At 32.7% G+C, this 21,413-nt stretch overlaps 2 protein-coding genes across 2 annotated transcripts; both read right to left on the bottom strand.

Moving 5' to 3' along the window:
- Positions 1-2,919: 2,919 nt before the first annotated feature.
- Positions 2,920-7,465, bottom strand: LOC132607338 (probable auxin efflux carrier component 1b). The gene is made up of 6 exons (XM_060321272.1): positions 5,942-7,465; positions 4,568-4,835; positions 4,130-4,215; positions 3,863-4,020; positions 3,669-3,745; positions 2,920-3,203 (listed from the first exon to the last, which is right to left on the bottom strand). The coding sequence occupies exons 1-6, from the start codon at positions 7,005-7,007 to the stop codon at positions 3,137-3,139; spliced, it is 1,722 nt and encodes a 573-aa protein (XP_060177255.1). The 5' UTR covers positions 7,008-7,465; the 3' UTR covers positions 2,920-3,136.
- Positions 7,466-12,781: 5,316 nt separating this feature from the next.
- LOC132608331 (uncharacterized) lies at positions 12,782-13,855 on the bottom strand. The gene is made up of 2 exons (XM_060322366.1): positions 13,655-13,855; positions 12,782-13,504 (listed from the first exon to the last, which is right to left on the bottom strand). The coding sequence occupies exons 1-2, from the start codon at positions 13,853-13,855 to the stop codon at positions 12,782-12,784; spliced, it is 924 nt and encodes a 307-aa protein (XP_060178349.1).
- Between the last annotated feature and the right edge of the window lie 7,558 nt (positions 13,856-21,413).

Below are 21,413 nucleotides of genomic sequence, written 5' to 3'. Positions count from 1 at the left end.
AAAAAACAAACAATGTCAAAAAAAAAAAAAGTGCAAACTTTGTATTCGTAGCAAACACTAATTTAATGAAGTTTTAAATACAGAGCACAAACTACAATGTTATATTAATCATGTTTTGAACATAGTATCCCATATTGACAAAATCAAGCAATATAAAAATAAAAAAATGTGAAACAAAATCAAGCAATATAAAAAAAAAACGAATCTCATATTAAAAAAATAATAATGTCAAAAAAAAAAGTGCAGATTTTGTATTCGTAGCAAACACTAATATAATAAAGTTTTAAATACGGAGCACAAACTACAATGTTATATTAATCGTGTTTTGAACATAGTATCCCATATTGACAAAATCAAGCAATATAAAAAAAAAAAGTGAATCCCATATTAAAAAAACAAACAATGTCAAAAAAAAAGTGCAGACTTTGTATTCGTAGCAAACACTAATATAATAAAGTTTTAGATACGGAGCACAAACTATAATGTTATATTAATCGTGTTTTGAACATAGTATATATATATATATATATATATATCATATGCATAAAAATAGTGCAAACTAATAATGTCCAAAAGGGTGGGCCCCATACTAAACAGCACCAAACAATATAAAAAATAAAAATAAAAATAAAAAGAAACTATATACAGCATGGGTTTCATCATCCATTGTCCCTTAAAAAAAAAAGGGTGGGCCCCATACTAAATAACACCGAGCAATAAAAAAAAAAAAAAAAAAGTAGAACTCACCATCTCCAAACTCATGGGAAAAAAAGTGGACCCCATATTATCAAAATCAAGCAATATAAAAAAAAAAAAAAAAAAAAACTGGAACCCATATAAAAAAAAATATAATGTTAAAAAAAAGTGTTGACTTTGTATTCGTAGCAAACACTAATATAATAAAGTTTTAGATACGGAGCACAAACTACAATGCTATATTAAACATGTTTTGAACATAGTATATGTATATATATTATATGCATAAAAATAGTACAAACTAATGTTATATTAATCGTGTTTTGAACATAGTATATATATATATGCATAAAAATAGTGCAAATTAATAATGTCCAAAAAAAAAAAGTGCACTCCATATTAAAAAATCAAACAATATTCATGTAATTTCCAAAGTATCTCATTAAGTCAATAATGATGGATTCATTGCCACGTGCGTATCAATCCATTAGTGGGAGCAAATGAAATTGCTTTTCTTCAAAAGATTAAGTAGTCAAACCATACAATTTTCTTTCTTTTTTTATATTAGCCTGAGATCTAATCTAGATATTAAACTGTTGTATCTGCTATTCCGCCATGTCATTTATTTGTTATGTTTACTAAAATAAATATACTTAAAATATTTATATTTTAAAATAAGATAGAATTTAATTATTTTTTTATTTTTATTTTTATTTTTACTCTAATAAATGTGAAAAGACATTAATGTCGTAAAAAAAATATATCAAATGGAGATCAAATAATGAATAAGGTAAATTAGTCAAATTATAATTCTAATCGACGTTTTCTTAAAAAAACATACAAAAGAAAACATGACAAGTAAAATGAGCTAAACCGGGAATATTTACCAAAAATTAAAAAATAGTATTTCTTCGTTTAAATAGAAAATCAATTTCTACTTTGTTTCGTTTTAAACATGTAAAATTAATTTAATAATTTGAATTAGAATTATCCAAATCAAAATTTGATAAAAAATAATAAGTATTTTACACCTTCAAATTAATCGAATTAAAATTGAAAGTAGCAACTAATGCTTAAATATTGCTATTGTTTTATCTCAAAGAGAGGAAAATAGTTTCCTTTTAAACAAGTCTTCTCTTTTAAAAAATATTAATAAATTTACCGATTTTGTATTCGTAGCAAATATTAATATAATAAAATTTTAGATACGGAGCATAAACTACAATGTTATATTAATCGTGTTTTGAACATTATATATATATATATATATATATATAATCACTATTCAAAGATAACTACATACACATAGATGCACTATAATCTAAAGTGTTGGACCTGTGCTGCCGTCTAGTATATATATATTTGTTAATCACAGGAATCAACTAATATAATAAGATTGGAAAGGCAGCGAATGCGCTGCTAATTCTTCAATACAGTTTAGCTCATGAACTACGTAACTTTTTAGGTCGATGTTTGGCAAGTCCGTATAATATATAGTTTGTTGCAACCAATTTCTTTTCATTTTTTCATTTTATTTTTCACCCAATGTTAGGTACACAAATTGAAGGCCGATTAAATACGAACTGAAAATCCCAATAAAGAAGTCACACTTCCTTAGCCTCCGTTTGGTCATGAGAATTATTCACTTTATTTAATTTTTTTTTTTTACTTTTTTTCAGAATCAGAGTTTGACCATGAAGTTGTATTCCGGAATATCAAAAACTCAAAAAACTTATTTTAAAAAAAAAAATCACTTTTTTCACCTTTTTACAACTACATTTCACCAAAAACTACAATTTCGAAAATTATGACCAAACACAACTCCAACTCCAACTTCAAAATTTCAAAAAATAAAAGAATTTTTTTTTTGTATCTATGGATAGGGACAGAAAAACTATTGAATATTATACCAGGCAGTAGGCCCTTTTTAACATCATAATTGTAGGCTTTACAGTGAACAGCTCATTTAATGCTGGCTAGTCGTAGCCGTAGACATGTAGTAAAATCTTCGACAGTGTAAAATCACTTCCTTCTTTGGCTTAGTGGAAATGCAGTGAAGAAAAACTAACTTTTTATCTCAAAAGTTAAATATAATGTTTTTACTCGAACACAAATTAAAACTAAAGAACAAATTGTTTTAATCTTGAAAAATATGTTTGAGGCAGGAGAGTTTTCTTTTTAACAAAAGGTTTAATTAATTTTTTTAAGATCATGGTCCTAAACTGGAGAAATGAGTTTCACTTCATGAAAAGCAACTAAGTTAGTAAATAACGTTGCATAACACAAGGTTCAAAAATAGAAGGCATAAATAGACAACAAAATAATTCTAATCTACTGAGAAGTGAGAGCTTATGTTTCTGTTAGAAGCCATAAAAAGCAGTGGCAAAAAAAGTCATTTCCTATGAGATTAATAGATTCTGTAGCATTACTGTCTTCAGCATCAAAGCCCCAGCAAAATGTAGTAGACCAAAGTAATTGGAAGAGCTATTAACATCCCAAATATAACCCTGCAATTACCAGTACCAATATTATAATTAAGGCAATCGAAACCCGAAAAATTCCAAAGGTACGATAGAGTTATTACTCAAGCAAACTTCAAGCATCGAATGTTGCTCGGACTCTTAAAAAATGTCGTTGGACGTGTGTCAGATCCTCCAAAAGTAGTGCATTTTTGGAGAGCCCAAGCAACATACGGTATCATGATTTTCTTTCAGAAAACAAAACAAAACAAAATAAAGAGTTCTAAGTTTTGTCCAACGACAAGTCATGATAAAATGCTTAACACAATCAAGTCGTTGAGAAATTAAAACAAAGTCCGGGTACGTGAATGGCAACACTAGAGGTCAGTAACTTGAAAAAGACGGTGATAAAAATTTGTCGGAACGAGTTGAATTACACTTAACGTGTAAAAACTTTGTCCAATTGGTGCATAAAACTTATAAAAAAAAGTAGTAAGTTTGTGGAGTCCTCACCCTGTGCTAAGAATATCAGGATGAACATTGTATTCTTTTGCAAAGACAAAAGGAACGATTCCTTGAGGTAGAGCTGCCTGAAAAATTAAATATACTAAACGATTACATCGGTTGATACGAGTTGTTGCATTGAACCCTTTAAACGTCTATATAACTTCCTATAAAAAAAAAAGAACCTTTTAGAGGTCGTTTACCTGAACTATTGCAATATGCAAAAGAACACCTCGAAGTCCAACAGCGATGGAGGCAGCAGCCATGACTGCTGGACCGGTGATGAATCTCACTGCCATAGAGAAAGTAGCAATTGTTTTTCCACAAGCAATCATTCTGGGCTGCAACGCCATAAACAAACCTGAAGTTTATGAAGAAAAAAAAAATCAGTTCCAACAACCATCAATTTTACCAAAAGCATAATCCAATTCTTAGGACTTTCTGAATGTAGGCCATAATAAAAGTCATACCAAGACTAAACATTGCCATTCCAAGACCAGCATCAGAGAGAATTGATATCGACTTAGCTATAATTGCAGGCATCTCAACGTTCCACCTGAAACCAAAGACATTAGGGCTTATTTCATATTTGGCCGGTCGACCAAAATTAATTACGGGTGCTAGCAAAAAGTATACATAACCTACACATTGATTAGGTATAGCATATGTATATTTATTTTATATTACATGTATATTATATGTATACATATACATTTATCGGCTGTTATGCTCTGGAGAGGTCCAAAAATGTAATTATCCCTAGAAAAGATAATTTAGTAATTAATAAATAGACCTGAATGGAAGGTGGATGACTTATATAGCCGACTATGGCTAGTTTTGGGATTCAAACATAGTAAATACATGTATCGAAATGCATTTATGTCAAGGAAGCTTCAGTGTGCATATACCTGAATGAGATCAAGGACCAAGTGAGGCCAAAGAGACTAGAATAAGTATTTGGGTTCCTAATAAGTTTTCGCCACACCATAATCAGAATAAGTCTGGTCATAACACTAGCAGGAGGCATAGCAGTAGCCTTAGTTTCATTAGCAGTCTTGGGAAACAGCTCGGTCGTAGAGCTTGATCCAAGCTTCTTTAGCACTGGCTCTTCTCGACATCCATTGGAGTTCTTTTTATTCCCGACAGCAAACTCTTCTCGCCCAAAATCATCATAATCTAATACATGAAAAGATAAAGAAATCAACCACTAATCATATAAAAAAATACAAGACACTTCGAAGGAAAACGAGGAGCATAATATGAACTCAACAGGTTTCATATGCACAATGGAGGATACAACCTTTGATAACATGTCTGTTGGTAACACAAACTATACATATATACTTTAAGATGATAATAATACATATATTTATTAAAAATGATCACATGTTATCTCAAAAAAAATAGTAATTTCTGCGATTTTTTCATTCACAAACTTAAATTCTGGATAGCTTTATCATAAAATTCTGGATTTATAGTCGTGCAACCAATAAAATAATGTAAGCATTCACACAAGGAGACAAAACAGGATCATAATTTCTGTAATTTTCCTAGGAAAATGGTCAAAGCTACACCTTAAACAAGAAAACTATAACAGAAGGCTACTGAAAAAGGTTCAACAAACAAAAACAGTTCTCTCAGAGATTTCTACAAAACAAATTTAGTGAATCACAATGTAAGAAATTCCTAGAACAAGCATAGGATCACAAGAAATAGTTGTACTCATCCGAAACAAGATAACAAAAACCAACTAAAATACAAAATAGTAAAAAACATATGAGCTTTTAAGACTGGTTGGCAATATGGCATAGGATCACAAAAAATAGTTGTACTCAGCCAAAACAAGACAATAAAAACCAACTAAAATATACAAAATAGTCAAAAACAGGTGAGGTCTAAGAATTATTGGCAATATGGCATAGCATAAAAAAAAAAATAGTTGTACTCATCCAAAACAAGATAACAAAAACCAACTAAAATACAAAATAGTAAAAAAAAAATAAAAAAATAGTAAGACTTGTTGGCAATATGGCATAGGATCACAAAAAAATATTGTACTGAGCCAAAACAAGACAACAAAAACCAACTAAAATATACAAAATAGTCAAAAACAGGTGAGTTCTAAGACTTATTGGCAATATGGCATAGCATCAAAAAAAATATTGTACTCAGCCAAAACAAGACAACCAAAACCAACTAAAATACAAAATAGTGAAAAAAACATATGAACTTTTAGACATGTTGGCAATATGTCATAGTTTAAAATTCAAGTGTGTGCCAACCTTTAGGGTGAGCTCCAATGCCAAGCTCATTACCATAGTCTCCTCCTCTAAAAACATGAATCCCTCCTTCAGATACTGGTGAAGCACTTGAACTCCAAACAAACATATGAAGATCTTTTCCACCTTCTATCCCATTATTAGCCTTCTTCTTAGTCCCCGGTCCGGTCGCCGGAGAAAAAATCCCAGCATTAGCAGGTGCAGGGTACCCCACATTCCCCCTCTCCTCATCAAATCCCAAATTACCATAATTTGATGTCCTAGGACTCATATTGACATTCTTGCCATTCACCATTGAGCACAAGTCATTATGGTTAAAACTAGAACCTCTAGGTGTTGGATTTCTTGAAGATTGCAAAGAGTAAATCTCAGCATTAGACAAATTTGATGGTCTTGGAGTCATATGTGACATTCTTGAAAATATTTCAGACCTTGAACTAGTTGATTTCCTAACAGTTACATGTAATTTCCCATCTTCACCAACCTCAGCTTGAGTTTCAAGTGCCTCTTTTCCATCTAATGATATAACATCAGAATCAATTTTAAATGACACAATTTCCCCTCCATTTTCAGGAAACTGTTCAGCAATAAGCATTCTAGCACCTCTATACTCAAACAAAAAAAGCATCAAAGTGTACCAAATAATACACTGAAGAACAACAATTTGTACCATTAAGCTACCTGATTCATTACTATACATTCCCTTTAACAAAGGGATTCCCATAACTAATGTGTTTGGTAAAGTTGAAAGTGAAAACAAAGTAATAGACCATTCAAGGGACCCACTTGAACTAATTCTTGACCAAATGGCTAAAACAACAAGAACTATGACTTTTTGTAAAGTGTCAGCAGCTATAAATTTGTAGTTCATTGCATAAGGATTGTTAGAAGCAATGAAGTGAAAAGATAGTAATGGAACTGCAAAAAGAGCAACAAATCTGTTTATCCCTGAACATTGGTCTGGACTGAAAATTTTCCACCATTTTACTGAACCATAAGCTAATATCATAGCTACATATAGTGGAACTACAGCAGTTAAAACATGGTAAAGGTCTAAAAGTGAAATCATTTTTTTTTCTTTTTTTACACTCAAATGAAGGAGAAAAAAAAAACACCCAGATCAAAATATGGGGTTTACAAAAACTGAAAAAAGATTCAAACTTTCCTTCATGAAAATCTTTTTTTTTTCAAGAAAGTGATATTTCCAAGATTAGCCTAAAAGAAGAATGAGCCCCTAGAACAGAAACAACTTGTGTTTTTTTCTTCCTCTTTAACTCTTAGCCATAGGCAAATGATACAAGTAAAATATGGAAGGATAAAATAACTCTATGAGCTAAAATAAGTTCTTTTTTTTTTCTGCTAAAGAGTGAAATAGTTAATAGAGGAAGCTGTTATTTATGAGGAAAATGTGTAGAGAAAAAAGGGAGAGAGGGTGAAAGTGAAGAAGAAGGACGAGGTTATTGTGGGAGGATGACAGAATATAGGTGATGGACTGATGGTGATGTGTGTTTGTTTATGGGAATTAAATGGCAGACAAAGATATAAAAGCTGAGGTATTTTGGGAAGCTCTCTTTATAGTCTTTTCATGATAGTAAAGAGAGGCGCTCTTACAGAATCATAAACATATTTGCTAATACTACTACATTTATTTATTTTTCAATATTCGTACTGAGCTCAATTAAATTTAAAAATTTTATATTAGGAATAAAGCGCTATCTAACGTAGCGCAAACACACACTAAAAGAATAACTAAATTAACTATGAACTTCATTGCTAATCTCGAACGTAGCTAATAACAGATTTTTTTATCATTTATTAATCATCTATCACTAAATAAGATTAATGACAGATTTTATTGTTTAGCTATAGAATTTATCCGTTTCTAGTTTCTATTTTTTCTAATAGTGACATTTACATATGTTTAAACAAATTCATAAACTACTTCTTTATTTTCTATCTCACAATATGATTTTGTAAATATTTTTACTCCAATTTTTCTTTGAGTGCAAAACTTATACTCCTATGACTTAACAAAGCAGTATATAACTTTTAAAAGCTTTCAAGAATTTGGCCGAGCTGGCAAATAAAATTAAAATGGATAATGACATATTAGGATCCAAATCTCAATAAAGGAAACAAAGTTAAAGTGGTTTTTCTTGTCTATCTAATATTTAGTAGACATATTTTTTTATTATTTGTGTTGGTAAAAAATATCAAAGTATTCGTTCAATCAGAGGCAGATTAAATCTACATTATAATCATTAATCAGGAGCGAAGTTACTCTTAGCGAGAATTAATGGTCTGTTGAACACTTTTTACAAAAAAATTTAATTACACGTATATCTTAAATATTACTCCTATTTTTTATGGGGATATATTAAGTATTTAATACACAACATAAATGAGATAGATTGTCTATCGACAAAGGGTGCTCGAATTGACTTTAAAGTTTCAAAGTTTGATCCTTGCCTCCAACATTATTTCTTTTTTCGTACAAAACGGCGAAACTGCACTCTCCCCTCTTTTGCCTTGTTTAAACTTTTGTTTGCTTCCAAATACCAATTAAATTGAAATTTCTAATCTTGCCACTCAATGTAACCTAAAAATTCACGAGAATTCTGTAATTTTTGCTCAAATCCTATATATATGTTGAATAATCTATTAACTTGAGTTTGCTACAGAAACTTATAAACTTTTAATTTTGAATATGCCTCGTCTGCATTGAACTAGTGAAAGTGCATGCCACCTAGTCTGAACATTATCACTATAGAAAAGCATAGATATTTGTTTTGATATGTATAATTTTTTGAACACACAAATAAAAAGTGAATATAGTACATATGACATTTAAGAAAGAGGGAAGACTTTTGAAATTTGTGGTTCAAAATAAGTCTTGAAAATTTGTGTGGCTGTAAATCATTCATAAAGTGAATTTGTTTTCAAATTAAGAAAGGGGTCATTCATTTTGGCACGGACTAAAAAAAAATAGGTTTATATAAATTGAAACGGAGGGAGTATAAAGGTATGCAAAATATCAAAGAAGCATCAACTTAGATTCTCCGTGAGAGGGAAAAGACCAAACAGCATCTCAGAGAAAAGGAAAGAAGAGAAACATAAAGAGAAAGTGAGAGAGCTGCTAATCAGAGAACATTGTGAGAAAATAAACCATTGTAAAGATTCCCACGACTACTTTTCTGAAAAAAATATTTTTGGGATTATTAAAAAGGGAAATATTCGAGACAGCCTTTATGACTGAGTCTTTACAAATATAGCCAGTGTCTATTATACCTTTCTTACTGTGGAAAGTGAAAGCTCTTTAATGTTAGATTTAAGTTAAATATGTTGTTGTGTAATTTTTTTAAAATATTATTAGGAAATTTAAGGAGCCGTTTAGACATGATTTGAAATCATGAGATGAATCATGATGATTTGAAGTTGAAGTTTTGTCTGGACATGCAATTTAAATTTCTTAAGTTGTATTTTTTCTCATAGACATAAAAACTCCACAAGTTGTAAAAACCATCAAAACTTTACCAATTCTTATAAAATCTTACCAAATGAGCAAATCGTAGTTCATAAGAAAATTAACACGCTACTGGAAAGCCTTTCTAAAAAATACAACATTAATTAATCAAACTTTAGTTCAATAAAATGAAAAATTGAATATGAGTTGTAGTGTAACCACTCTTTAATATAATCCTCCCACATGGCTGGTAAGAGTAAATTTGTTATAAACATACTACCAACTTGTAAATTTTTTAATATGTAGTATAAATAGTTGGTAAACATGATTGGTAAATATATCTACCAACTTATGGATTTATTTTTACAAAATATAAATATATGGATCAACTTTTACATTTAAAAAATTTGAAATCATATTTGGAATCCCAAATCATGCATTTTTGGATGATTTGGGATTTCATCTCATGAGATGAAATCGCATATCCAAACGCCTACTTAACTCTTGCGGGAACATCCGATAAAATTAGCAGATTGAAGTAAAATAAAATAAAAAGTTGTTATAATAAAAATAAAATAAAAAGAAGTTAAAATAATAGAAACAAATCTCTCTTTGATTAATCAATGTGTGATATTCCGAATCCTCATTACTAAAATTAAAAAGAAAAGAAATTTAAAAAAAACAAAACTAAAAGGTGACATTGTAATTACACCCAACTCTCAACCGCCCTCCCCCACCCCCCTTGAGAATTAGAGAGTGTAATTACACCTAATTCCAATTACTAGGGTGGCTTTTCATACAGGCCCTAAATGTTGTTGGAAATGGATGGATTTAGGTCAATGGGCTGGTGATTTTGTGTTGTTTGGTTTAGACTTATGGATGGGATCCAAAAGAGAAGTTGGGTTCCACTTGTTAGTAGGGGTGTTCATGGTTCGGTTTGGGTCGGTTATTGATTAAAACCATAACCAAACCAATTTAGTTAGTTTTTAAATGTCTAAAACCATAACCAAACCAAATAAAATAATAACCACCGGTTTTGTTATTGTTGGGTTGGTTCGGTTTGGTTCGATTTTTCGGTTTATGACTAGTAGCCATGAGACTTATCAGTAAAACATTAAAAAGTTGAAAAAGACATGTCTTTTTTTTTGTTCAAACGATAATTTTTATTTATAGTTTAAGGTGGAACGATATACATCATAGAAACATTTTCACTATTAGTGATAGTGTAGTACTCAAGTTACCTAAAGTTGCTAAACTATTACATATAGAGCTAAAAACTAACTTAGTAGTGGCTGCACCATTTTTGTCATCTTACTACACATACCTGGAAATAAAGTAGAGCATAAGAGCTTTAAGTTGTTGTTACAAACATACATATTAATTAAAAATAAAGACTACCTAAAATTAAAATGAAAATATATGAAATAAAAAAACTTTGTGTAATGATCCCAAACTTTGAGGCAGTACTTGCATTTTGTCCTCAATTCTCCCATTTTATTAAAGAAACTGTGTGTAATAATCCCAAACTTCAGATGTTTTTCTATCATTATCCCCAAGGCTAGGGTCTCGACTACAAGGAATTGTTCTTTTCTGCTTTTTAGGAGGATTACCCACGAAAGAAGTATTAGGGCATTACTATGTGCTTGAGTTGCAGCAAATGCTGATGTTACTGAAGTATCTTCTATAGGAACCTCCAAATCTACAACCTCTGTCCTTTTCATATGAAAATTATTAGAAGTTTAGGACTCATTCAGACAAGAAAAAAGAAAGGTATAAATTCGGAAAAAAGAAGAAGAAACAACCTAAAATCAAATGGCTGACAAAGAAAGGCTAAAAATTTAAGTTAAAGACATTAGACTCTAACATGAGCTTCTATTAGTAGGTTTACACTTAACACTTAAAGAGTTAAAAGACTTAAAGACATGGGCTTTGACATATTCTTAAAAACATGAGCCTTAAATAATCATGTGAAATGAGTAGGCCTTAAACAATCATGTGAAATAAGTAGACCAAAAATCAAATTAATGATTAAAAGGTATAAAATATTTATAATTATTTATGAAAAACTAATATTGTACATATAAATAATTATAAAATTTATGTATATAATTTATCGGTTTGGTTCGGTTATTTATTCGGTTATTTTTTAATAGAACCATAACCAAACCAAATATTATCGGTTTTTAAAATTTAAAACCAAATCAAACCAAACCAAACCAAATGTTGGTTTTTTTATTCGGTTTGGTTAAATTTTCTGTTTGGTTTTGGTTTTAACCAAAATCGTGAACAACCCTACTTGTTAGTGTAACACCTTGTGCATTCGGGCTAAGATTTGACTCATAAGACAAGGGTATAATGAACCCAATTTGAGTAGTGTATAAATGGAGTTTGAAACCCAGAGCCCGTTTGGGTGGGCTTAAAAAAAGTGACTTTTATGTATGAAGTGCTTTTAGAACTCTAAAAGTTATTTTTATGTGCTAAAAGTTATTTTTATAAATAAGCAGTTGAGTGTTTGGATAAAAGTGTTTATGCTGAAAATAAGTTGTTGATGTGTTTGGTAAATAAGTGTTGTTAAGCACTTATTTTCTGTCAAAATGACTGAAATACCCTTAAAGCTGTTAACACCATAATAAGTTGATTTAAAAGATTTTTAAACTCTAAAGTTGATTCAAATCAAAAGTAATTTATATTTTAAAATCACTTCCACTATAAAATGTTTATTTAAGTTAATTTTTTATAAATACATGTTACTTAAGGGGGGCGCATGAGCTAAAAGAGACTTATTTTGGAATGAAGAGTTGTGTATTAATTATGAGAATATTAATTAAACCATTCTTCTTCCTCCAACAGATATATCCTATGTTAACGGTGAAGAGTGGATTTTACAAGATTTAATGATACGTTTTGGCACTGATAATAAATGTTGAGTTCTTCTCTGTAGATTGTGTTTTTGGCTACTGTATTGTGCCTGGAAAGTCCTTCTCGTGTATGGCCTTTAAAAAATGTTCATTTATAAATTCTTGTGAAGGCAAATTTTGACCACTATGCTATTCACTATCACCACACAACTACCAATTACCCCCAGTACTTGGCATTTCCATCACTGCCACCACCGTAAGTTGGCCTCTACCAACACTTATTCACCTCCACTGCCAATCATATCCACAACTAATCACTATACATCGATCACCAACCTTCATTGTACAACATCTTACTAATCATATATATGTTAGTCAATTTTAAAAACAAATAGAGCCTTAGTTTTTCTTGTTTCAAGCAGTGTTTTAAAAAGCACGGGTGTCAAAGATGGAGAATTTGACACAACCGAAAGCACTCCACTATAAATACAAGAAGTGGAAAATATTCATATAATACAAGCATCAAGCATTAGAAATGTCACTAGCAATCATATCACAAAACCCCATCCAATAGACATCATTTTGTTCTCCTACATCTTCGACATCTACATTGTTAGCTCTTGAAGTTGTGACAATATCATTAGAATCAACCGATGGAATACAGCTCTCATTCTCGACTGTTTGGAATGCATCATCCATATTGCATTTCTTTCTAATATAATTGTGAATGGCCATAGTAGCAAGTATGATGTCCCTTTGTGTGTCAATGTGATAGTATGGCATGTCTCTCAAAATAGACCATCTTGCTTTCCAAACGCCAAATGTGCGCTCTACTACATTTCTACAAGAAGAATGTAAATAGTTAAATTTCTCAATGCGTCCTCTTGGCTCTCGCAATTGTCGAGTTGCACAACGGCGAAATTCAACTAGGTGATATCTTACATTATTTCCTTTGTATGTAGCCATGTATCCTTTCATGTGTGAATATCCTGCATCAACTAGATAATATTTGTTTCCGCGTGGATGTGGAAAGTTGAGCTCTTCTCTACGAAGGGCCTCAGTAAATATACGATTATCGTGAGCTGCTCCTTCCCACCCAGCCCATGCAAATGTAAAACATATATTAAATTCAACAACGGCGAGAATATTCTGAGTCGGATAACCTTTACGTCCAATATATGGTATCTCTTGACCTTGCGGTAATCTAGCTTTAACATGTGTGCCATCAATTGCTCCAATGCAGTCCTACAAGAAGTGAATGTAAAATAAGAAACTTGGGATCCATTTTTTTCTCGTTGAATTCTAAGGGGCAAGAAATTATCATAAAACTGTTGTTATATAAGGGTAGTAAAGATACAATGCAAAATAACAAATTATCATAAACGGGTTACTTACTTTAAAGAAAGGGAGATATCTTTGTTTACATGGCTTGTGAGCATCGCAACCATCATTATAATGTGGATGTGGTTGAATGATATCTCTTGCAAGCTTACAAACGGCCTTTAAAACACTATGAAAGTGTCTACGAATTGTCTCTCCGGAATGTTGAAAGATATCTTGTATCATTCGATTTCCAACTCCATGTGCACAAGTCATCAAGAATATGCCTAACATACTACCAACTTGTATTTTTTCTCATAGACATAAATATGTTAGATTTAAGTTAGATTTAAGGAGCCGTTTAGACATGATTTAAAATCATGAGATAAATCATGATGATTTGAAGTTGAAGTTTTGTCTGGACATACAATTTGGATTTCTTAAGTCGTATTTTTTCTCATAAACATAAAAACTCCACAAGTTGTGAAAACCATCAAAACTTTACAAATTCTTATACAATCTTACCAAATGAGCAAATCGTAGTTCATAAGAAAATTAATACGCTACTAGAAAGCCTTTCTAAAAAAATACAACATCAATTAATCAAACTTTAGTTCAATAAAATGGAAAATTGAATATGAGTTGTAGTGTAACTACTCTTTAATATAATCCTCCCACATGGCTGGTAAGAGTAAATTTGTTATAAACATACTACCAACTTGTAAATTTTTTAATATGTAATATAAATAGTTGGTAAACATGATTGGTAAATATATCTACCAACTTATGGATTTATTTTTACAAAATATAAACATATGAATCAACTTTTACATTTAAAAAATTTGAAATCATATTTGGAATCCCAAATCATGCATTTTGGATAATTTGGGATTTCATCTCATGAGATGAAATCGCATGTCCAAACGCCTACTTAACTCTTGCGGGAACATCCGATAAAATTAGCACATTGAAGTAAAATAAAATAAAAAGTTGTTATAATAAAAATAAAATAAAAAGAAGTTAAAATAATAGAAACAAATTAAAAAGAAAATAAATTTAAAAAAAAAACTAAAAGGTGACATTGTAATTACACCCAATTCTCAACCCCCTCCCCCACCCCCCTTGAGAATTAGAGAGTGTAATTACACCCTCTCAATTACACCCAATTCCAATTACTAGGGTGGCTTTTCATACAGGCCCTAAATGTTGCTGGAAATGGATGGTTTTAGGTTAGTGGGCTAGTGATTTTGTGTGGTTTGGTTTAGACTTATGGATGGGATCCAAAAGAGAAGTTGGGTTTCGCTTGTTAGTGTAACACCTCGTGTATTCGGGCTAAGATTTGACTCATAAGACAGGGGTATAATGAACCCAATTTGAGTAGTGTATAAATGGAGTTTGAAACCCAATCAAGACATGAGAAGAGTCCTTGAGCAAAGGAAAGTCGAAAGCTACCCTACGGAGCGTGTTTTCAAGTGAGTTTGCACCACGTCTCAATTAAAATGAGTATACGGAAAAATATGTAAGGCACTTGCGAAAATTTCCTTCTTGAAAGTTGTAGATCTTTGAAATATCTTTCCAACGGTATATTATGGAGGTCAAACAGACATCTGTACAAAAGGTTGTGCCCGTTTTACTAAAACAGTGTTCTGCCGATTTACGGTGGAATATACGGGCCATGAAAATTATACGGGCCGTATATTTAGACCGTAAAATTGGTCCAGAAAGCCCAAATCACTGTAATTGATTTACGGTGGGATATATGGTCCGTAAAACTTTCATGGGCCGTAAAATAGGGCGTAAAATGGGTCCGACAGCAATTTTAAAACTTCTTTTTAAGGCTTTTTCACTTCATTCTTCACACCCCCAAGCCCTAGAACGACTTTCTATTCTCTCCCATCATTAAGCACACTAAGGTAAGCCTATTCTAATCATTCCAAGTCAATTCTAATATATATCCTTGTAATCTAAACAAGAAATCATCATTCCTAACCTAGGGTTTTCAAGAAAACTCATCTCAAGGGTTCAAGATCCAAGATTTTGGAAATCTTCTTCAAAGTTAAAGTTTTTGATTCAAGTTTGGAGCATTACCAGGTATGTAGAGTTACTATCTACGTGTGGGAACATCATTGTTCTTCCCCACGCCTCATAATCCATAAATTATGATTCTCTACTAAAACTAGGGTTTCTATACCATGCTCATGATAACCCTAGGTCCATGTCCATGATTATATTATGTATGAATTATTATAATTCCATCATTGAGTTCTTAATATTTCTTTATGATTATTGAGAATCCATCCGTAATCCATGAAAACCCATATCTTGTATTCCATGGGTTCTTGCATACATGTTTTTAAATAAAAATGCTTATTTCATGAATATCCTACATGTCTACAAGTTTTCATGCAATTGTATTATATAACTATCTTCATGCCATGACTCAAGATACATACATGCTAAATACAAGTTATTTCATGAAACCATGTTTACAAGTTATTTCATGAAACCATGTTTACAAGTTATTTCGTGAAATCATGATTACAAGACAAGTACAAGTACAAGTTAATTCACGAAAATCACGGGCTTCTTAGCCAATTATATCATGTTCATGTTTTTGAGAGTTGCACGAATTACCGAGAAGGCTCAGATAGCCCGAAACTACGTAGCCACCGTAGGACAAGGATCGCTCCGCCCAGTTAGGACGATTTCCTTAATTTGACACTGAATGGATCTATCAGGCACGTTACCACCTTATACCCTGGCAAGGCATGGGGGCTCTGCTGGTCCGGCGAGGTACCAGACTCCACGTATCCACGTGGTGATATCATGTTGTCGGTTTATGAAATGTTCTCCCTACTTATCATATTTTACTTATGTTATATATATATATATGTACCCATGCTCATGCTCATGTTCATGTCCAGGTTTTCAGTTTCGATTCTTATCATGTTATTCCATGTCCCATGTTATTTCTTTCAGTTGTTTTACATACCAATACATTCAATGTGCTGACCTCCCCTTTTATTGCCCGGGGGCCTGCATTTCACGATGCAGGTACAGATTTACAGTACGACGCCTCTGCTCATTAGGATCTGCACGTACGAGCTTATTGGTGAGCTCCATCTCATTCGGGGTTTAGGCATTGTCTTTCTTTATTTAATTTTGCATCTAAAGGTATGCTGGGGGCCTTGTCCCAAAAAGTATGTTACGTGTTTCAGACTCATGTTAGAGGTTTCATAGACAAGACAAGTGTCACGACCCAACCCCGTAGGCCGTGACTAGTGTCTGTGCTGGACTCCCAAACGTACCCCATAACCCAAACGAGCATATTTGCAGAATATATCAATATAAAAGTCAATTGGCATTACCAGATATTGCAGGTGAACAGATGTAGCACGTGGAAGCCGATAAGGCCGTCACAGATCATAGTAACCCAAAAACATATACAGAACCCACACAAGTATATCTACAGACCTCTACAGATCATAACAGAATCATAAGACGGGACAGGGCCCCGTCATACCCCGGAATAGCGTACATATACACAATAGTAGCAGACTGTACCAAAAGATGGGCTCTGGATAAAAGAGCGTTCCAAATGGCAGAATAGATGTCCTAGGCGGGCGGGTCGGCAAACCTATCGTCAGTACCTGCGCGGCATGAAAACGCAGCCCCCGAAGAAAGGGGGTCAGTACGAAATATGTACTGAATATGTAAAGCCTGAATCACAGAAACAAAATCATAACCGGTACAGAACGTACAGAAAAGTGAGTGTAAAATCCAAAGTATCAAATGCATATTTTCAAAACATACAGAGTGGGTACGGAAACATATGCCATATCATATCCAGCCCCTGCCAAGGGACTCGGCAGACAGAACGTGGCCACCCTCCCGACGCTGGTGCCACAACACAGAGGAATCAGAATAGAGGCATAACCCCGTAACATAACATATCGTATCAGATGGCCATATCAGATCATATCATATCATATCAGAGTGTGTACATGGCACAGCATACTCCACAACCCATGTACATGTATACCTGCCCCCTCACATCGAGGCACGGCGAACAATGCAGTGGAATACGCTTGACAACATATCCTGGCCCGGGCTCAGTGTGGGAAACATTGGGGCATCCACGAATGGAGTAGTGAGAAACTAAATGCAATAAAAATACCATATATATTTCCAGAGACTCGATGAGGCATATCGAATGACAAATCAAAATCAATGAAATCGGACGGAATCATAGTACTTGAATTTCGGATGTCATAATGGGTTACGGAAGCATAATCTTTCTGAGATCGTTTCCAAGTTCCAAAATAGTTTATAAGACTTAATGGAGTATTTAAAACAATTTTTTATTTAGTAGTTAAAAGAGTAGTTAAAATATCTTAAAAGAAAACACTCGAAGACAAGTCATAAACGCGTAAAGGGTAAAATCGGAAATAGTGGGCCCACCTCGGGGCAAGCAAAGCGGTGGGCTCAAATTACGCATATCAAGCTTATGGGGTCACCTACAAAGGTCCTACGGACATTCCATAACTTTCTAAGCAATTTGGGGAAAAATTGCATAATTTTTCAACAAAGCATACTTAAAGGGTTTAATTCTATTGTACGAAAATGTGACAATTTCAGACGCGAATTTCAATGGACAGAATATTTTCCGGGGCTCAAATTCAATCCTAGTACATCTAGGACATGCCAAGAGAAGAATCGGGATAGCTTTACATACCTTTTCCACGTCCTATTAGCTATGCTTATATGTCCGAGCTCGTAAATCTACATTTAAGATGATTCACACTAATGTTAGTCCTTTCATCGTACAATTACACCACACTTCAAATTTTACTATTTTATGTTCTGCCAAAAATCGGGCAGCATCTCCCCTGTTTATATGCCTAGCCCGAATTCTCAATTCAACAACCAGCACAACAATAACAATACCAGAATCAATAGTATTATTTCCCACATCAAATTATTCCATAAAACATCTCATAGGGTGTTTGTACCATATTTCCACCAACCAAATTAATTTACAGCAATTAAACAACTCCTTCTCCGTAAATCAACCAAGATTAATGTTAATAATGAAAGATTCATACCTATATCGCGATAATATTTCTGTATCTTCACTTCTTCACCCTGACCTTGGGCCACAACATATTACTACACAATTTTGTAGTTGCAACTGTGCGCTGTCTGGACCAGAATTGGAAAATTATATTTTGATTTGCGTGAAAATTGATGGGTGGAAGTTGGTGGAAGTTTTCAGAGGTTTTGGGGAGGCTTAGAGGGTGTTTTGTTGTTGATTGGGGGCTAAAGCCCCGTTATATAACATTTTAGAATCTGCCAGAGCTGTCTGGAAGAGTGCTCAGTGCGTTCGCGCCGCCTTCTGGCGCGTTCGCGCTGTGTTACAGATTTTCCTTCTGCGCGTTCGCGCAGACCTTTTTTTTCTGCCTGGACCTTCGTTCAGTAAAACGGTCATAACTCTTGATCCCGATATCGTATGAGGGCCCATGACCTATGGTTGGAAAGCTAATTCAATTATCTACAACTTCTATTTCTTGGTATTTTTCCAAATTCCAAACTTATAATACCGTTTTTGCCCCCCAAAGTCAGGTCACCCGAAAACGTTTTCTTAAAAATATTCGTTTGGAGGACTTCCACTTTGATTTGGCCCAAGGGGCCTTCTTGAGTTGTGTTTAACTTCACATATATGATTCATATAATTTGTCACATGTCCCAAAAAAAAAATCTTGACGTGTGGGCCCCACCTCAACTTACAATTAATCCGACGTTCAAAAATACGGGATGTAACAACAAGTGTCATGTTAGACTTCCAGAGTTGGTTAGCCGGTTTGGATCATTTATGATATTGCCCGCATTCATGACTTAATCAAGTACTTATGTTTAATATTATGACTTACTATGTTTTATAAAAGTTCATCATGCACTTCACGTTATATTTCCGCTCATGTATGTCTCATGATGATTCAACAAGCCATGTGGTTCGCTCGGTCACATGCAGTCAGGCACCGAGTGCCGTGTTACGCCCAGACCATAGTTCAGGGCGTGACAGTTAGACTTTTGTTTGTGAAATTTTCACCGGTAGTTCATGTTTGAGATAAATGTTTAGTAAATGATTACGCTCTAAAGTTTTTTTTTTTTTTGGTAGAGTGAAAGTTTACGAGAAAATGTTATATCATGATCTAATGTTTTATAAATTATTGTAAACGTTAGATAACAGTCTATAATTTTGTCTATAAGTTTGAACAATGTATGAACAAACATTATATATGAGTCTAACATAGTCCGAAAGGATAATTTTTAAAGGCTATATTTGTACAACTTTAAAAAGAGACATTTGCATAAAACAACCCTTTTGTTTTGCTCATCATCGGACATTGGACATCCTAAATAGAGACAGAGGCAGAGTAGAGATACTGAGTTTGATATAATTCAATAGCTTTTGTTCAAATCTTGTAATTATTATAAAAAAAAATCGATTAATATGTATACTAATTATTAATGTAAATCAATAACTCAAAAGAACTAGAATCCAAAATTCATAAACGTCAAATCCCGAATTCACCTCTAATCCTAAACCCAATATACTAATGATTTCGCTAAGTAACGTATTAACATATGTAAAGCTCTTCTTATAATTTTTTTTATGTATATATTTTTTAAAGATCGAAATTAAAACTTTGATTAAGAATAAAAAAGAAATTCAAATTATTCAACCATATCTCTTGACGACACTTCGTTTGATCTTTTTATCACAACCATTCATACTAGAAGTACTATGTCTCCGTTAGTATTTCTTTTCTCAAATGTTTTTAAGATGTGGGAAAGAATCGCTCATTGTGATAGCATTTTGTTGTAAAATGACGGGATAAAAAATTAAATGGAAACAAGAAAGAGTTGAATACAAAGTACATAAAGTAAAATTCGTAAATACATATACTTCTTTCATCTCAGTCTGTATTTCTAACTTGATTTAACACTTCAAAAGGTACGTGTATTGGTGACACTAAAATAAAGTTAATTTTTTGTTGTGATATCACAATATCTACAGAATAAAAAATGTGTTACTCCTTCGTCCCAATTTATCTGATATAATTTGATTGGACACGGAGTTTACAAAAAAAATGAAGACTTTTGAAACTTGTGGTCTACAGACTACAACAAGTCATAGAGATTTGTGTGGTTGTAAATCTTTTCATTGAGAGCAAAAGGGGAAGTTTCAAGTTAAATTATTTTTAAATATAGAAATATATCGTTCTTTTTGAGACAAATCAAAAAGAAAAATGTATCACATGAATTGAGACAGAAAAAGTATTAATTATCAAATAAAATTTTATGCATTATTATTTTCTTATTACTATCCCTGTGAGTGTGACTCTGTATAATGACTTTGAAACCAAACGATCCTAGCTTGCTATATGGGTCAATTGACCCATTGGGCTCGTGGGGCATCAGTAACTTGCTAGACTTTCCTAAAAAAATTAGGGTATCTTATTTGAATACCGCTATTTAATATGTATTTGATATCGTAAAGTTTTGCACGTCGAGTCATTTTGGGATAATTTTTGGAGAGTGGTGTTTGAAGTTTTATATTATTAAAGTTTTAGGCATTTCTGTCTAAAGCTCAGACAAAAATGACTTTATTTTGTTTAGGAGGTTGGGAGTGACTGAATCAGTCATTTGTCATGTGTGTCTGAATTTCAGCTATATGAAACTTTAGACACCGCATATCTGAAGTTATGAAGAATAATTTGCAAACTTTGACTTACTCGGATATGACTTAAGTTTTGAGAAAAATACATCA

The sequence above is a fragment of the Lycium barbarum genome, chromosome 8 (assembly GCF_019175385.1).
Source record: "Lycium barbarum isolate Lr01 chromosome 8, ASM1917538v2, whole genome shotgun sequence".
Taxonomy (NCBI): Eukaryota; Viridiplantae; Streptophyta; class Magnoliopsida; order Solanales; family Solanaceae; genus Lycium; species Lycium barbarum.
Note: the sequence above shows the minus strand (reverse complement) of the source record. Positions and strands in the feature narration are given on the sequence as shown.

What these genes read in the sequence shown, in the direction of transcription:
- LOC132607338 (XM_060321272.1), bottom strand. Translation starts at nt 7,007, where the DNA reads ATGATTTCACTTTTAGACCTTTACCATGTTTTAACTGCTGTAGTTCCA. An exon ending in CATTGGAGCTCACCCTAAAG is followed by an intron (nt 4,836 to 5,941) that starts GTTGGCACACAC and finishes TTCATGTATTAG; the next exon opens with ATTATGATGATTTTGGGCGA. An exon ending in AATGGCAATGTTTAGTCTTG is followed by an intron (nt 4,021 to 4,129) that starts GTATGACTTTTA and finishes CATAAACTTCAG; the next exon opens with GTTTGTTTATGGCGTTGCAG.
- LOC132608331 (XM_060322366.1), bottom strand. Translation starts at nt 13,855, where the DNA reads ATGACTTGTGCACATGGAGTTGGAAATCGAATGATACAAGATATCTTT. An exon ending in GATATCTCCCTTTCTTTAAA is followed by an intron (nt 13,505 to 13,654) that starts GTAAGTAACCCG and finishes CACTTCTTGTAG; the next exon opens with GACTGCATTGGAGCAATTGA.